Raw genomic sequence first — 16,474 nt, 5'->3', positions numbered from 1 at the left:
GGGCTTAATGACAGGCCAGACGGCCTCTGTACGGACTGCTGCCGTGCCTGCCTCCCAGGCTGCAGCTGCCACCTGCCCCTCCCCGGCGGCCTGGACTGACTGCAGCCTTTGGGGCCCAGCACAGATGGGGGAGGAGGCGGCAGGAGGACAGGGCAGGGTGTGGGAGCGGACAGCTGTGTCCTGCCACAGGACCCGAGCGGGGCCCTCGCCAGGGAGTAGAAGGACCAGGCTGAGGATGAGAGTGGGTTGTGCCACCCACCTGCCAAGGAAGAGGCTGGACAGCATGGGTCAGCCACGGCGGGGCGCAGGAGGAGACCTGGGCTTGCCACCTCCAAAGCCCCAGCTTAGGCCCCCAGACAAGGCCTGCCAAAAGCCACTGCAGGCCCCCACGGGCTCAGGGTCAGGGAAGGAAAGGCTCAGGCAGCACGGCCAGTGAGGCATGGGTTCAGAGGGCAGGGCGCTCAGAGCGGTGTCCCCAAGGCCGTGCCCCGGAGCAGGCCAGCTGACCTCTCCACACTCTACAGGAGAGGCTGACAGCGCTGTCATGGGCTGGGGTGGGAGTGGATGTGGGTGCTGGGCCTCTGCAAGGAGGCCAGAGGAGTGGACAGCACCCAACAAGCCAATCTGCGGAGAGCAGGGCGGCCAGGGTGGCGTGGATCGGGGTGGGCAGGGAAGGAACCATTGGGGCTCCAAGGAGCTTCTTGCAGGCTGGGTGGGGGTGGGGGTCTTTTCCCGCACAGGGCCCGGGAAGCCCAGACCCAGCTCAGCTAAAGCAGGAACAGACACAGGTGCTGGCCTTACCTGAACCCAGGTGAGTTGAGCAAGAGGGTGACCTGACCTGGGCTCAGCAGGGGCCTAAACGGTCTGCTGTGGGCTGTAGAGCCCCCTGCTTACTCCCTCCATCCTGGGCTTTTGGGTTTGGCCCACCTTGACTCTAGCCCTGTGGTCCAAGCACCCTGCCCCCACCCCCACCTGCTGGTCCCCCAATGTTCCAGGCTTGGGACTCCCCTTGGTGTCCAGCAGGATCCCCAGCCTCCAGGAACCCCTTCCTTAGTTTGTCATTCTGTGGACTAGTCTGTGTGTGAGGGGGACTGTGCCGCCCAGGAACGCTGCCTGTAGCCCCCCAGGGGCCTGCACGTGGTGGGTGGAGAGACTTTATTGCCAGATCCGGACGGGGCAGGAGGGTCTGCAGGCCAGGAGGGCCTTGGCGATGTTTCTGACTGTGCAGCCCGGGTAGGGTGCTCAGTCCCAGGGCACGGGAAACTGAGACAGGGGTCGTGGGTCAGGGTTCCTGGAACACTGCGTGGTTCTCTTGGCCCGTGGGGCTTTGAAGGCAGGCAGGAGGGTCTGCAAGGGGCTCTGTGCAGAGGTTCGTGTGGCCTCAGGAGCCACTCACGACCTGGGCCACAAAGATAACTTTGTAGGTTTCCTTCACGTCCCCCCTGAGCTGCAGCAGGGCTGATGCCGTGAGCGGGTGGTCCGGCTGGAACGGGGAGGGGACGTTCAGCCGAGGGGCTCACAGGGCAGGTGTGCCTCCCACCCGCCCAGCGCCCTCCTCCAGCTGCCCGCTCCTGGGGTGGGCAGGGGTACCCCCAGGGCACCCACGTCAAAGTCGGCAGCGGGCGTCCAGGAGATGGTGATGGTCTTGGCCTGGCCGCGCTCAACAGCACCGCGGGAGGGCTCCATGGAGAAGCCCTTGTGCTGCAGGGCCGCGGTGCCCTCCACACTGAACTCGACCGTCTGTGGGCTGGGCGCAGCTCCCGCGAGGCAGCGATGGGGAGGGGCTGCCTGCTCCGCCCACCCATCGGCCACGGCCAGGGGCTGCTCACCCCTCCTGGGCCACCAGGAGATCTGGGGGGCCCAGGGTCGCCCCTGGGGCGGTGAGATGCTCACCTTCTTTGGGGACAGCTGGGTGGAACGAATGCAGCCCACGTGGAGTTCCCGGATGGCTGGGGGGGCTGGCATTGTCCGTGTCGAGCTGAACATAGTCCAGGGTCACCAGGATGGGCCTCGGCTCCTCGGCCTCTGCGGAGGGAGGGCGGGAGGGGTGCGGATGGGGGTGCTGCCTTCTCTGCAGAGCTCTGCCTGGAGGCGGCCACTCTGCCTGGCCCTGGGGTGGGATGGGCCCGGGACCTCCTGGGAGGCTCAGGGTAGAGAGGTGGGCCTCCTCTTGCATGCCCCACACTGGCCCCGCTGACCGAGCTGTCCCCTCCCGCAGCTCACCCTCTCTGTGCTCCCAGTCAAAGGTGGGGGTCACGGTCAGAGACTTCATTGGCACGTCCAGGGGGTCTCCGCCCTCCACAAACATCATGTGCTCGCGGGCTGCGCCCTTTAGGAGAATCTGGTGGGACACTTTCTGGGAACGGGGAGTGGGTGCAGGCCCTGTCCCGGCAGGGCTGACACGGGGAGGGCAGGGGCAGGAGGGTACCCCGTGGCCCCGGGCTCTCCACCCCGAAGGTCCCCAGGCCAGGTGCGCGAAGTGCCCAGAAGGGGAGGGGCTGGGAGGGCCGCGGACGCAAGGGCGGGGCCGTGGCCGTGGGGGCGGGACCGTAGGCAGCCCGCTTGGCCCCGATGGGCGAGCCGCACCTTGTCGAAGAGCACCACCTGGAGCCAGTCGGAGAAGTAGAGGCTCTCGTGGTCGGGGCTGAAGGTCACGGTGAAGTCCTGCGTCCTGCCGGGCTCGATGACGCCCTCCACGGGGACGACGCTGAAGACGCTCTGGCCGCTGTAGTTCTGCGTGCCTGCGGGCAGGGTGTAGCCGGCGGCCCCGTCGGCCCCGCCCCGCCCGCGCCCCGCCGCGCCCCGGCCCCGCCCACCCCGCCCGCGTCTCCGCCCCGTCGGCCCCCGCCCCGCCCCACCCGCGCCCCGGCCCCGCCCACCCCGCCCGCGTCTCCGCCCCGTCGGCCCCCGCCCCGGGCCCCGCCCCGCCCGCGCCCCGCCCACCCCGCCCGCGTCTCCGCCCCGTCGGCCCCCGCCCCGGGCCCCGCCCCACCCGCGCCCCTGCCCCGCCCACCCCACCCGGGAGCCCACCGATCACGTCGGTCCTGTGGGAACTCGAGGCGAGGAACTGCGGCAGTTCCCGGTCGTGGGTTCTCGCGGGGCCCAGACTGTCCAGCCTCATGGAGAACTTGATGGGCAGCGAGCAGTCGTTCTGCAGCTGGAACGAGCAGGGCGCCCGGGTCAGTCAGACCCGCCCACGCTGCCCCCTCCCCCTCGAGCTGGACCCCCTCAGCTAGACCCACCTCCATATCCCCCCAAGGCCAACTCTCCCCCAGCCGCACCCGCCCCTGATCCCCCTACCCCCCACCGCCAGCCCACCCCCAGGGTTAGCTCCCACCCCAAGAACAGCCCCCGCTCCGACTGTTGGAGAGGTCTCAGCAGGGTGGGGCAGCCGCTCTCCCCGTCCCCGGGGCCGCCGTCTCTGGAGGGTGCACTGCCCCCGCACCCCCATTCTCCATCTGCTTCTGGATGTTCTCCTCTCCGGCGACCCCGCTGCCACCAACCACAGTTCCTGAGCTGCGGGGCCTCACCCTGCTCCTCCCAGCCCTCAGCCCCTCTCCTGGAAGCTCGGGGGCTGGGGGGCAGGGTCCCTCGGCGGCTGGAGCCAATCCGGGCCTCAGGGGGGGCTGGGGACCGACAGGTCGGTGTGGCCTCCCTGGCGAAGACCCCGGTGGTGCCCCCTGAGCTCCCGAGCGCGAATGTGACAGATCAGGAAGGCAGAGCGCCCGGCAGGGGCAGGAGGAGCGCGCGGCTGGCTGCCGGTGGAGGGAACCGGGCAATCCCAGGCCCCCCTGGGCACCGCCGCCCTGCGTGACCCCTACTTTGGGGTAGGATGGCCTCCCGCAGCCCGGCCTGCGCCTCCCGGCCCCCCCAGAGACCCCCAGGCCCCGCACCTTGAAGCTGGAGGAGACGGACTCCCTGGTGAGGACGTAGCCCATGTCCAGGATGCCCCCTCGGATGGAGCAGGACAGCACCGACGCCAGCCCGGTCCCCACCAGCGTGAGCGGCAGCGTGCCCCGCCTGCTGACCACGTCCAGCGTCTCTCGGGCCTGGGGAGACCGGGGCTCTGGCAGTGGCGTGGGGGCATGGGGACAGGGCGCCCCAGCTCCTGGGCTGGCTGTAGCCAAGGCTAGGGGGCCCCGCGGGGGAGCCTCACCTGGACACTGTCCTGGGGGCAGAAGCACAGCGCCGGAACCTGGCCCTCCCCAGCCCGCAGCCTGCTGAAGGGGTTCAGCAGGACAAAGGGGCCGTGCGGGTTCAGAACGGAGAACTCCACCTGGGGGTGAGTCAAGGAGCACGAGGGCCGCGGGGGGGGCGGGGGGGAGGCTGGGGTGCAGGGAGGCCTCCCGGGAGGGGCGGGGTGTGTCCCTGGAGGACCCTCCATCCCCTGCCCCGCACGAAGGATACGGCGAGATCCTCGCACAGATGTTCTGGATCGAGACCTTGATGCTGCAGTGACCTAAGGGGGGGGACAGCTGCCCAGGTCACCGCCCCCCTCTGCGTCCAGGTCACCGCCCCCCACCCAGGCCCGCCAGGTCTCACCTACAGCCACGTCCCCGAAGTTGAAGGTGGTCTTGCCTTTGTCGGACACCACCACGAGGGGTGGCGCCACGGCCGGGCACCACAGCTCCAGGTACAGGGTGTTGTGGGGGCTGGGCCGGGGAGGGGGCCGGGGTAGGGGTCAGTGAGCACCACGTGGAGCCAGGGGGCAGCCCCTCGGGTGCCGCAGGTCCCTCCTGCCCACCCCGGTGGGCACCCAGGCCATGCAGGCTCTGTACCGAGGGGTAGTGACCAGGCCTGGCTGCCACCCCCCAGCCTCCTGGCACACCTGAAGCTTAGGGACTCCCCGCTCTTGTTGTCTTTGACGTCGCCAGCGGCAACGACACATGGAACCACGAACTTGTTGAACTTCCCTTCAAATGCCCTGGCCAGGGCAGCCTGGGCAGCTTGGAGTTCATCACAGCTGGAAGGAAACCGGCCCAGTCCCTGGCAGCCCTGTCCCCAAAGGCCCTGAGATCTGGGGGACTCCTCTGGGGAAGGACAAGCGGCCACAAGCAGCAGCCTGCAGCCCAGCCCCCAGGGGGTCCCCCCTCCCCCAGTTCCTGTGGGGACCTCTTCTCCCACCCCAGGGCCCCGGCCGAGCCAGCCCAGAGGAGTGGGTGCCCTTGTCACAGGGCCACGAGCCACGATCCTGGGGCCACAGGGAAGAGCCTGGGGCCAGCCTGTCAAGTTTCCCTGGGCTTTACTGGGCACACTGGGGAGGCTGGGGTTGCCGAGCTGGGAAAACGGGACATGGAGGGGGACAGGGAACATGGCCTCCAAGGCCTTGAGGCAACGCCTGGATCCATCTGTGCCTGAAGCCAGTCCAGCACTTGACTTGCGAGCCCTACGGTCCAGTCAGCCTGCTCCAGGCAAACTGAGCTGCTTTCATTGAGTCACCACATCCGATGTCTGTGTGTTGGGGTGGGGTGTCCTTCACTGGGCTACAATCGGGTCCATCAGGGGGCCTAGGGAGAGGGGTGGGCGTAGCCACCCCGGGGCCCACCTGGCCTCGAGCTCCTGCTTCTGCAGCTCTGGATTCTGGGGCATGGAGTTCCGGAACAGCCGCTCTTGGTTGTGTAGCCGCATCTGGGCCAGGGACTGCCACTGCGCGTCCCTCCTCTGGGTGGCCGTGTCCTTACGGAGCTGTGAGGCAGGCAGGCAGGGCGGCCGGGCTGTGCCCTCCTGCCCTGGGGCCCCACCTCGGCCCAGGCCACTACCCACCGCTGCCCAGCTCCCCCCACATTCCCACGGACCCCAGGGCCGCCCCGCTCCCGCCCTGCACGCCCCCTCAGGCCCTGCGCCCCCACCCACCTTGCTCTCAGCTTCTCTGCTCAGCGCCTCCAGGGCCTCCCTGCAGATCTCCTCATCGGGCAGCACGGGCCGGAAGGCCACCTGGACCAGGCACCTCTGCAGAGTGGCACGGGGGGGAGCCGCTGACCGTCCAGCCCTCCACCCCAGGGCCCGGGCCGCGCCCTCACGCACCCCTCCCGCCACACTCAGCCGGGGCGCCCCACCCCTCTGAGACTCAGCTGAGACACACTAGGAGGCTGCAGGGCGCCTGTGAGAGGGGGATTTTTGGTGGAGACCCAGATTTGGGGGTTCCCTGCTCCCCAGCCTGTCCCACCCACACGGCCTTGTGTGATGTTTGCTGGTTTATTTTCTGTCCCTTACGGGATGTCCCTGCACAATGGGGCTGTAGAGGGTCCACTCCCCACAGCCCCCCAACTCTCAGAGCAGTGCAAGTGCTCACATTTGGGGGCCCAGACCGGGAGAGAGGGAGGGGAGAAGGGGAGGGGGAGAGAGAAGGCAGAGAGAGGAAGGCTGGAAGAGAGGTGGGGGGAGGGAGGGGGCAGAGGAACAGAGGGGCTGGGGGGAGGGGAAGGGAGATGTGGGGGAGGGGTGGGAGAGAGGTTGGGGGGAGGGGGAGGGAGACCCCTGGTAGCCCCTGTGGTGCCAGGAACCTTCACTTAAGCAATTGGCTAAATTAATGACACGGGCCGGCCCCCTCCCCCAGCCCCCTCGGGGACCCTTCCCCACGGAGCAGCTGTCCTCTGCCCCTGAGTGCTGAAGACAAGGATTGAGCTCAGAGAGGTTGAGCCACGTGCCCAGGGCTGGGGGTGGGGGTGGGGTGCGGGCCGCTGACCCCCAGCCTCGCATCTCTGCTCTGTCCGATAAAGTGGGGGTGGGGGTGGGGTGCGGGGAGGGCCCGGTGACCCATTGGCGCTGCTCAAGACGGGCTATTAGAAAACAGAAAACGGGGCCCCAGGCCCTTTGTGCCCATCCTCGTGTGGGGTCCGAGTCCCCCATGGTGGGGCGGGCACCCACCTTTCCCGGCAGCACAGTGCCCACGGCGGGGGAGATGGTGAGGGGCGCGCCAGGGGGCGGCAGGAACTCGAAGGAGGTGGGCCCCTGAGGCTGGCGCCCTGCGAGCCGACGCACGGCACCTCATGGGTCAGGGACTTGGTGCTCAGGTGGGAGCTGACCACGTACAGGGTGGCCACGGACGTGTCGTACAGGGCGGTGGCCCGGAACTTGATCTGGTGGTGGGACAGCTCCAGCGGTGGGTGGACCCCCACGGCGCGGCAGGACACCCGGAACTGCCTGCAGCGACGGGGTAGGGTCTCAGTGGGGGTCAGGGCCGGAGGGTCCCTGCTGGCCCGGCCGTCCGCAGGGGGCCAGGCCGGACCCCTCGGCGCCCCGCGGTCTAAATGCATTGCAGAGGTTTTAACCTCAAGGTTAAGCAGGGGAAAGGAAGTATTTTCTGGCTTATTTTGTTAGCTATTTGTTGATGCTTAGAAAATAAAACCGACACATGGCTCCTTAAACGTGAGCTCAGGCATCAGGTCTCCTGTTAGGACAGAGAACGGATGTTGGGGAATCTCCATTTTCACAGCTGGAAAGTTTAAACCATGTTCTTAAATTTCTCCCTGCTGTACTGTCGCTGTGGGAGTGTATCCTGCCCACAGGTGTTTCTATGCTCTAAGCGATGGAGCTGATAACCCTATTATAGGGTTTATCCGTTGACATATTTCAACCAAAAATTTTAAGTTGTGTGATCAAAAGGCTCAAAGTATTAAAAAAAAAAATTGCTTCTGGGTTAGATATCACCACAGCTAGTATTAGCACTCAGTTGAAACAGCAAAGACAGATGTGCCCAAACCTGGCAGGCAGCTGTTACACTTATAAAAGCAAAAATATATTTGAAATTGCTTTTCAGTAAGACGGACAGAGCTGCTGTTTCCCACTTAGTTCCAGTACCCATGCTGCTGTTTCCCACTCAGTTCCAGTACCCATGCTGCTGTTTCCCACTCAGTTCAAGTACCCATGCTGCTGTTTCCCACTCAGTTCAAGTACCCATGCTGCTATTTCCCACTTGGCTTGCATGCCCAGGGCGACTACGATGCATGGTAAGAGCAGGGAGGCTTTCTGTGTTGGCGGACGGGGGTGCAGGGGATGGAAGAGCTCTGCTCCCCAACACCACTCAAGAGATGGAACTGTTCTTGATGTTTCTGCCCCAAACCCACTTAGTAACATGTTAGGGATTGAACCCTGTTCCCCACGTGTGCTGGTCTGAATCTGGTGGACCCCAGAAAAGCCATGTCCTTTAATCCTCATTCAGTATTGCTGGGTGGGAGCATTTGATTGTTTCTATGAAGATGTGACCCACCCAATTGTGGGTGGTAACTTTTGATTAGATGATTTCCATAGAGGTGTGTCTCCACCCACTGAAGGTGGAGTTGCTTGCTGGAATCCTTTAAAAGGAAACATTTTGGAGAGAGTCCCTTTTTGTAGAGCCACGAGAAAGCCAGCAGATGCCTCCATGTTTGCCATGTGCCTTTCCAGCTGAGAGAGAAACATTGAACGTCATCAGCCTTCTTGAGCCGAGAAAATCCAAGCATTTCCCTGGATGCCTTAAATTGGACATTTCTATAGACCTGTAATTGGGACATTTTCACCTGGGACAGAACAGTCTCTTCAATAAATTGTGCCTAGAGAACTGGATATCCATATGCAAAAGAATGAAAGAGGACCTGTACCTCACACCCTATACAAAAGTTAACTCAAAATGGATCAAAGATCTAAACATCAGGTCTAAGACCATAAAACAGTTAGAGGAAAATGTAGGGAAATATCTTATAAATCTTATAATTGGAGGCGGTTTTATAGACCTTACACCTAAAGCAAGAGCACTGAAGAAAGAAAGAAAGAAATGGGAACTCCTCAAAATTAAACACTTTTGTGCATCAAAGAACTTCATCAAGAAAGTAAAAAGACAGCCTACACAATGGGAGACAATATTTGGAAACGACATATCAGATAAAGGTCTAGTATCCACAATTTATAAAGAGATTGTTCACCTCAACAACAAAAAGACAGCCAACCCAATTACAAAATGGGAAAAAGACTTGAACAGACACTTCTCAGAAGAGGAAATACAAATGGCCAAAAGGCACATGAAGAGATGTTCAATGTCCCTGGCCATTAGAGAAATGCAAATCAAAACCACAATGAGATATCATCTCACACCAACAAGAATGGCCATTATCAACAGAAAATGACAAGTGCTGGAGAGGATGTGGAGAAAGCGGCACACTTATCCACTGTTGGTGGGAATGTCAAATGGTGCAACCACTGTGGAAGGCAGCTTGGCGGTTCCTCAAAAAGCTGAATATAGAATTGCCATATGACCCAGCAATACCATTGCTAGGTATCTACTCTGAGGACATAAGGGCAACGACACAAACGGACATTTGCACACCAATGTTTATAGCAGCATTATTTACAATTGCAAGGAGATGGAAACAGCCAAAATGTCCATCAACAGACGAGTGGCTAAACAAACTCTGGTATATACATAGGATGGAATATTATGCAGCTTTAAGACAGAATAAACTTATGAAGTATGTAACAACATGGATGGACCTAGAGAACATTATGCTGAGTGAGTCTAGCCAAAAACTAAAGGACAAATACTGTATGGTCTCATTGGTATGAACTGACATTAGTGAATAAACTTGGAATATTTCGTTGATAACAGAGACCATCAGGAAATAGAAATAGGGTAAGATATTGGGTAATTGGAGCTGAAGGGATACAGATTGTGCAACAGGACTGGATATAAAAACTCAGAAATGGACAGCACAATACTACCTAACTGTAATACAATTATGTTAAAACACTGAATGAAGCTGCATGTTAGAATGATAAAGGGAGGAGGGCTGGGGACATAAATGGTATCAGAAAGAAAGATAGATGGTAAAGATTGAGATGGTATAATCTAGGAATGCCTAGAGTGTATAATAACAGTGAAATGTACAAGGTACAATTTTAAAAATGTTTTTGCATGAGGAAGAGCAAAGGGATGTCATTATTACAGGGTACTGAAAATAGATGGTAATTAATATTTTAAAATGTCACCTTCTGTGTGGGACTAAAGCAAAAAATGTTTATCTGTTACAAAAATTAAAATTTTGACTAGTGCATTTCCTAATATAACTTATGTAGATAGTTTGATTGAATGCCATAAGTACTTGGAATCTCAGGTAGGACATGAGATTTTGCTGGTTTGTCCAGAGTGATGCACCGATGAATCCCAGAGTGATTCGATCAGTGAGTGGAAAAGTATCTGCAAAGCCCCCTTCAGGGAGTGGAGAGAACGGGGAGAAATTCAACTTCCCCAAGTTGAATTCTTGATATTCTCACAAACAGTGTGGACAACCAAAGCTATAGGCTGAGCCCCCAGTCTTGGGGTTTGTTCATATGAAACTTAACCCTGCAAAGGATAGGTCAAGTCTACTTAAAATTTAGGCCTAAGAGTCACCCTCAAGAGAGCCTCTTTTGTTCCTCAGATGTGGCCCCTCTCTCCAGCCAACACAATGAGCAGTCTCACCACCCTACCCCTCTCTACATGGGACATGACTCCCAGGGGTGTGGACCTTCCTGGCAACGTGGAACAGTGATCTTGGAATGAGCGGAGACTCAGCATCAAGGGAATGAGAAAAACCCTAGAATGAGCTGAGACTTAGCATCAAGGGATTGAGAAAACCTTCTCGACCAAAAGGGGGAAGAGGGAAATGAGACAAAGTGTCAAAGGCTGGGAGATTCCAAACAGAGTGGAGAGGTTATCCTGGAGGTTATTCTTACGCATTAAGTAGATATCACCTTGTTGTTCGAGATGTAATGGAGAGGCTGGAGGGAACTGCCTGAAAATGTAGAGCTGTGTTCCAGTATCCATGTTTCTTGATGATGATTGTACAATGATATAGCTTTCACAATGTGACTGTGTGATTGTGAAAACCTTGTGTCTGATGCTCCTTTTATCTACCTTGTCAACAGATGAGTAGAATATATGGAATAAAAATAAATAATAGGGAGACATTTTCTCAGCCTTAGAACTGTAAACTAGCAACTTATTAAATTCCCCTTTTAAAAGCCGTTCCGTTTCTGGTATATTGCATTCCAGCAGGCAGCAGACTAGACCACCAGGAAAGGTGTGCTCACATGCTCACGCCCTGCCCCATGACTGTGAATTCCACCATTGACAGGCTCTGGGAAGATGCGATACGTTACACTGACACCCAGTGGAGCAGGGTGAACCTTCCTCCCATATGGCTGGGGAGAGACAGAGGAGAAGAGACAGACGGGGGACAGCCAAGGGACACAGGCAGAGGTTGAGAAAGGCTGCCCTGGATGGCCGATGGCCACCTGAAGCCAGGAGAGAGAGAGGCATGATCGGATTCTCCCTTTTAAGAGGAAGCGCAGCCCTGCACAAGCCTCCATCGCTGACTTCGGCCTGCAGAGCCGTGAGCCGAGGAGTTCCTGTGGTGGACGCTGACGGTCAGTGGTGCTTTGTTACGTGGCTGCAGCACACTGAGATGCCTTGATCAACAACTGTGCCTCTCATCGGGCCTCTTCGGTGGGGCTGTCACAGAGGTCTCGGGGACTGCAGGGAGCTGTCATCATGATTTGCAGGCCGCGGGTTTAACCCAAAACATCCAGACAGGACTGGGGTAACCGGTAGGCTGCCCGGGGCATGTCTGCCCACACCAGATGGCTGGCGGGAGGCTCTCGTCTGGCTCGTGCTTTGAAAGCGTCCTTTATTTCCTTTCTTGCCGTGTAGGTAAGGGTCTGCCAAACCCAAGGCAAAGCCTTCCTCCACCATCGGCCCGTCTGGGTTTTTCATGGTGGGAAGCTTTTAAATTTTGGATTCAATTTCCTTAATAGCTGTAAAACTATTCAGATTTTTTCTTTCTTTCTCTGTGTCAGTTTTGGTAACTTGTGTTTTTTAAGGGATTTATCTTTTTCACCCAAATTGTCACATTTGCTGGTGTCAAGTCTGCCACATTCTCTTCTGACCTTCCTGCTGTTTGTGGGATCCGAGTGACGGCCCTTTCCACCTTCTGGTAGTTAAGGTTTTTCTCTTCTTTTCTCAATGTGTCTTATATTAACTTTTATAAAAGAACCTTTTAGGATTGCTTTTCCTGATTAAATATTTGATTTCCACTCTCACCTCTGCTGTTTCTCCTTTACTTTCATGAGTTTAATTTGCCTCTTGAAATGGAAGCTTTGGTTCTTGATTGCTTTTCCAGCTTTCTTCTTTTCTAATATGTGCACTGAGCACTGCTATGGATGGGACGCAACCTTGACGTGTCCAAAACGGAAGCTTTGGGTGTGTCAACATGAATTTATTACAAAAATACATATGGTGGAGGGAAAAAGTGAAATGTAGAGCAGTACATAGAGTGTGATGCCATCTATGTTGGCAGAACATTGCCCTGGCGTGCCCGGGACTGTCCTGATGTTATCACTAAAAACCATGTCCCAAGAAACTCCTCAGGCCCGGGCAGCCTGGCATGGTCAGCCACCCTCTAGTTCTGTAAGTTTAGAAGCACACCAGATATAGCCTATATGCACGTACATCCACCTATCCACCCACCCATATGTTCACCCACTCACCCCTTCACCTATCCATCTACCCATCCATCCATCCACCCACCCATCCATCCACCCACCCATCCACCACCCACCCACCCACCCACCCATCCACCCATCCATCCATCCACCCGTCCACCCACCATCCATCCACCCATCCATCCATCTATCCATCCACCCACCCACCCATGCACTCATCTACCCATCCACCCATCCACCCATTCACCCATCCATCCATCATCCATCCATCCACCCATCCACCCATTCACCCATCCACCCATCCATCCATCCATCCATCCATCCATCCATCCATCCATCCATCCATCCATCCATCCATCCACCCATCTACCCATCCATCCATCCACCCATCCACCCATCCACCCATTCACCCATCCATCCATCCATCCACCATCCACCCACCATCCACCCACCCATCCACCCATCCATCCATCCATCCATCCATCTACCCATCCACCCATCCATCCATCCATCCATCCACCCATCCACCCATTCACCATCCACCCATCCACCCATCCATCCATCCACCCATCCATCCATCCACCCACCCACCCACCACCCACCTGTCCATCCATCCACTCACCCATCTATTCATCCGATCACCCGTCTGTTCATCCACACCCACTCATCTCTCCACACCTACATATCTACTCTCCATGTATGCATACTATTTATAGATTCAAACACCTGGAGTTTGGAAGGCTATGGGAGTGGTTGCTTCTGGGGAAGCAGTAAGGGAACAAAGGGAATCCCTCCTATGAGTGTAATTCTGATATCTTTAGCAAAGAGAAATCAGAAACGTGAGGTTTGTTGCTCTAGAGGATGGGGGACTTGTTTTTGCAGGTGCTTGATTGTCTGCAGAGAGGCACTCCCTCGGCTCCCTCCTCTGGCCTTCCCCATCCAAGAAATGCTGTCTCCAGGGCTCGGACCACCCTGGGAGGGGTCTCCCTGCCTCTCCTTCACTGGACTTCACCCCAGCAGCAAGTACCGTGGGCTCCATCCCCAAGGAACCTGCAGCTGCCATGTGTCTTCCTTTGCCGGGACCTCCCTGGTCCATCGCGAGCCTGGAAAGGAGCCTCTTAAATGGCCTCCACGTCTCCCTCCGGCCAAAGGGCCAGTCCTGACCAGGCGTGGAGGGAAGGGGTTGGGGTCCTCTCTGTAAGTTGGACCTCGCCCCCTTCCCCAGGGCTCTGGTGGGGGCGCGGGAGGCAGACGCGGGCTTGGCTTGGGTTGCCGGTTGGCTCTTCAGGGCCGGCCTGGGCAGGCGGTGGGGTCCTCACCACAGCGGGGCTGCAGGGGGTCCGCTGGTGCCAGGCCAGGGGCTGATTTGCACATGGGGTGGCCCTCAGCTGGGGCGCTGGGGGTGCAGAGGATCCTCCAGTTCCACCAGGCTTGGCCAGGCCCCGTCCGTGGCACCGCGAGGCAGGCAGGGCAGGGCAGCCTCCGGCTCCTCTTCCTGGGAGTCCCTCCGGGTTGCCTGGCTTCGCAGGCAGTGGTTCATCTCGCAAGTTCTGGCCACGGCCGCAGCAGGGGGAGGCCCAGGCTGGCTTCGCGCGGAAGGACACGACAGAACCCGGGATAAGAGCAGGGAGGAGAAAGGCCGTCTTTCCCTCTTTCCTCCTGGTTAGTACTGAAAAGCACAGGGGTGGGGGGGAGAAGGAGAGAGGGGGAGGGAAGGGGGTGGGGAGAGGGAGGGAGGGGAGAGGGAGGGAGGGGAAGGGGAGGGGGAAGGGAGAGGAAGGGGAGGGGGCGGGGAGAAGGAGGGAGGGAGGGGAAGGGGAAGGGGAGGGGGAGGGGAGAGGGGGTGGAGGGGGAGGGGAGAGGGAGGGGAGAGGGAGGGAGGGACCTCCATGCACGGAGGCCATTCAGGAGGGCCGCACCAGGCTGGTGAAACTCGCGGTCACTCCTGGCCGAGATGGTGACAGCCCCGACCAGACCACAGCCAGTGTGGGGCCGGTGGCCTGAGCACAGGGACACCCGCCAGGGCCACGGTCGGCATGCAGAGGGGCCTCCCGGCAGACAGCAGAGCAGGGCGAGCACCGGAGACAAGGCAGGCAGCAGGGCCAGTGACCGGGCGGGGGGCAGAGCTGAGAAAGCCGGAGGCCCGGAGATCTAAAACCTCACAGAGGAAAATCGAGGAGGGTGCTCGGAGCCATGGACTGAGGAAAGCTACTTGACCTGGGCCTTCTAAAAGTTCCAAAGAGCAATTGCTCATAAAAGTGGGCGACAGAAAGAGATCGAGGTTAAATCATTGGTAAAGTTGCTACAGGGCGGAAGGGATGAGGAGCGGAAAAGCATTCTTGCAGACAAGGAAGCCTGCCCGAAAGACAAGCGTGCGAACGAGACCACCGCCAGCATGCAGTCGCTCAAAACGGGCCCAAAGACCTGAGACCACAAGACAAGCCAGGAAGCCGTCATGCACGCCAAAATCACAAGAACTCATGACTTAGAACTCAGGAAGGAGCTAAGAAGGAAAGAAAAGAAATTTCAGAAAAGACGACCCAACTAGAAGAGACTCACAAATGAAGGAGCACAGTAGACATTTCCTTAAGAGAGATAAAAGGTCATTTTAAAAAGAAGCAAGAAGTAAAGTGATGAAAAGGAGTCAAGCGAGAGCAGGAACATAGAAGAAAGGCAGGTAAGAGTCATCGCAGCAGTAACAGGAGGCTCCAAAGAAGGAAGCTGAAGCAAAAGAACAACTATGAAAAATTCAAGGAAACTTTGTTGAGATAAAAAACCAATACCAAGCTGCATTTTTGTAAAATGATTGTATTCTAAATGAAAAAGAAAAAGTCCCTTAAGTATCCAAACAGAAAGAGGTTCTGATGGGCATCGGACATTGGCAGACAGGCTTTATGCCAGAAGGCAGTAGGTTAATAAATCTAAGAGATGCAGGGCAGGAGAACATGAGATGAAGGTTTTATACTCAGCTGAACAGACTCTGAAGAATAAAACTACGGCTGTGGTCAGTAGCGGGGGTGGCCTCGGGCGTCCAGTCCACCAGCTCCTCTTCGGGGACACACCACGGAGCGAGCTCCAAGCAGGGATGGGGACGCAGGTGCCAGCGTCTGGGTGCCAGCTGTGACAGAGGAGCCACGCCAGGTGATGGCACAACCAGGAGGGCACACGAACAGGGTTTCGCCTTGTGGTGGTGGCTTTTGGTACATGTTACCGTGGTAAAATACACAGCATGCAATTTGGCATCTTGACCGTTTTCAGGTGTACGATTCAGTGGCCTTCATTCCCACCAGCAGGGTTTATTCTGGACATTTTCTCATCACCCCAAACAGAAACTCTGTACCCTAATTAAGCAGTGACTCCCCGCGCCCCCTCCCCACACCACCAATCTGTGTGCTGTCTCTGTGAATTCACTTAGTCTAGGCATTTCACATGAGTGGAACCACATGCTACGCGTCCTTCTGTGCCCAGCTTCTCTCACTTCGCATAGTTTCAAGCTCATGCATGCTGTGGCCATGTCAGAACTTCATCCCCTTTTTACGGCCGAGCAATATTCCCTCGAAAGGACAGACCACACTCTGTCCACCCACTCACTGTTGGTGACTCCTGGGTGGATTCCTCCTCTCGGCTGCTGCGAGCAGTGCCGCTCTGTGCCTAATGTCACGGCTGCCGGTGGGCCTCTTATTGTCGATTCCTGGGTCACATGGCAGCTCCGGGTGTGACATCCTGAGGAGCCACGAAGCTGCTCCCCACGGCGGCTGCACCGCTTCACACCCCACCAGCGATGCACGGGGGGCCAGTTCCCCACATCCCTCCATCACCTGACATTCTCTTTCCTTTTTTTTTTTCTTTAAGTGATAACCACCCGATTGAGTGTGAAGTGGTGTGTCACTGCGGTTTGGTTTGCGCTTCCCTAGTGGCTAACGAGACTGAGTGCCCTCTCACGTACTTACGGGCCGTTCCTGCATCTTCTCGGGAGACGCGTCTCTTCAAGGCCTTTGCCCATTTTTAAATCAAGTTGTTT

The 16,474-nt window shown here is 57.9% G+C and overlaps 1 protein-coding gene across 1 annotated transcript in view; it reads right to left on the bottom strand.

Moving 5' to 3' along the window:
* Nucleotides 1-1,269: 1,269 nt before the first annotated feature.
* The window catches only part of CFAP74 (cilia and flagella associated protein 74), a 143,416-nt gene continuing 128,211 nt past the window's right edge, over nucleotides 1,270-16,474 (bottom strand). The window contains 17 exon segments of the mRNA XM_077130997.1: nucleotides 1,270-1,483; nucleotides 1,606-1,740; nucleotides 1,894-1,962; nucleotides 1,964-2,025; nucleotides 2,224-2,356; nucleotides 2,587-2,741; nucleotides 3,031-3,157; nucleotides 3,894-4,049; nucleotides 4,157-4,276; nucleotides 4,408-4,421; nucleotides 4,424-4,459; nucleotides 4,543-4,652; nucleotides 4,829-4,963; nucleotides 5,546-5,685; nucleotides 5,854-5,949; nucleotides 6,868-6,959; nucleotides 6,962-7,143. Of these exon segments, the coding sequence (XP_076987112.1) occupies nucleotides 1,382-1,483; nucleotides 1,606-1,740; nucleotides 1,894-1,962; nucleotides 1,964-2,025; nucleotides 2,224-2,356; nucleotides 2,587-2,741; nucleotides 3,031-3,157; nucleotides 3,894-4,049; nucleotides 4,157-4,276; nucleotides 4,408-4,421; nucleotides 4,424-4,459; nucleotides 4,543-4,652; nucleotides 4,829-4,963; nucleotides 5,546-5,685; nucleotides 5,854-5,949; nucleotides 6,868-6,959; nucleotides 6,962-7,143 (1,864 nt within the window). The 3' untranslated portion in view covers nucleotides 1,270-1,381.

The sequence above is a fragment of the Tamandua tetradactyla genome, chromosome 2 (assembly GCF_023851605.1).
Source record: "Tamandua tetradactyla isolate mTamTet1 chromosome 2, mTamTet1.pri, whole genome shotgun sequence".
In the NCBI taxonomy this organism is placed as follows: Eukaryota; Metazoa; Chordata; class Mammalia; order Pilosa; family Myrmecophagidae; genus Tamandua; species Tamandua tetradactyla.
The sequence above is the reverse complement of the archived record's forward strand: the minus strand, read 5'-3'. Positions and strand labels throughout refer to the sequence as shown.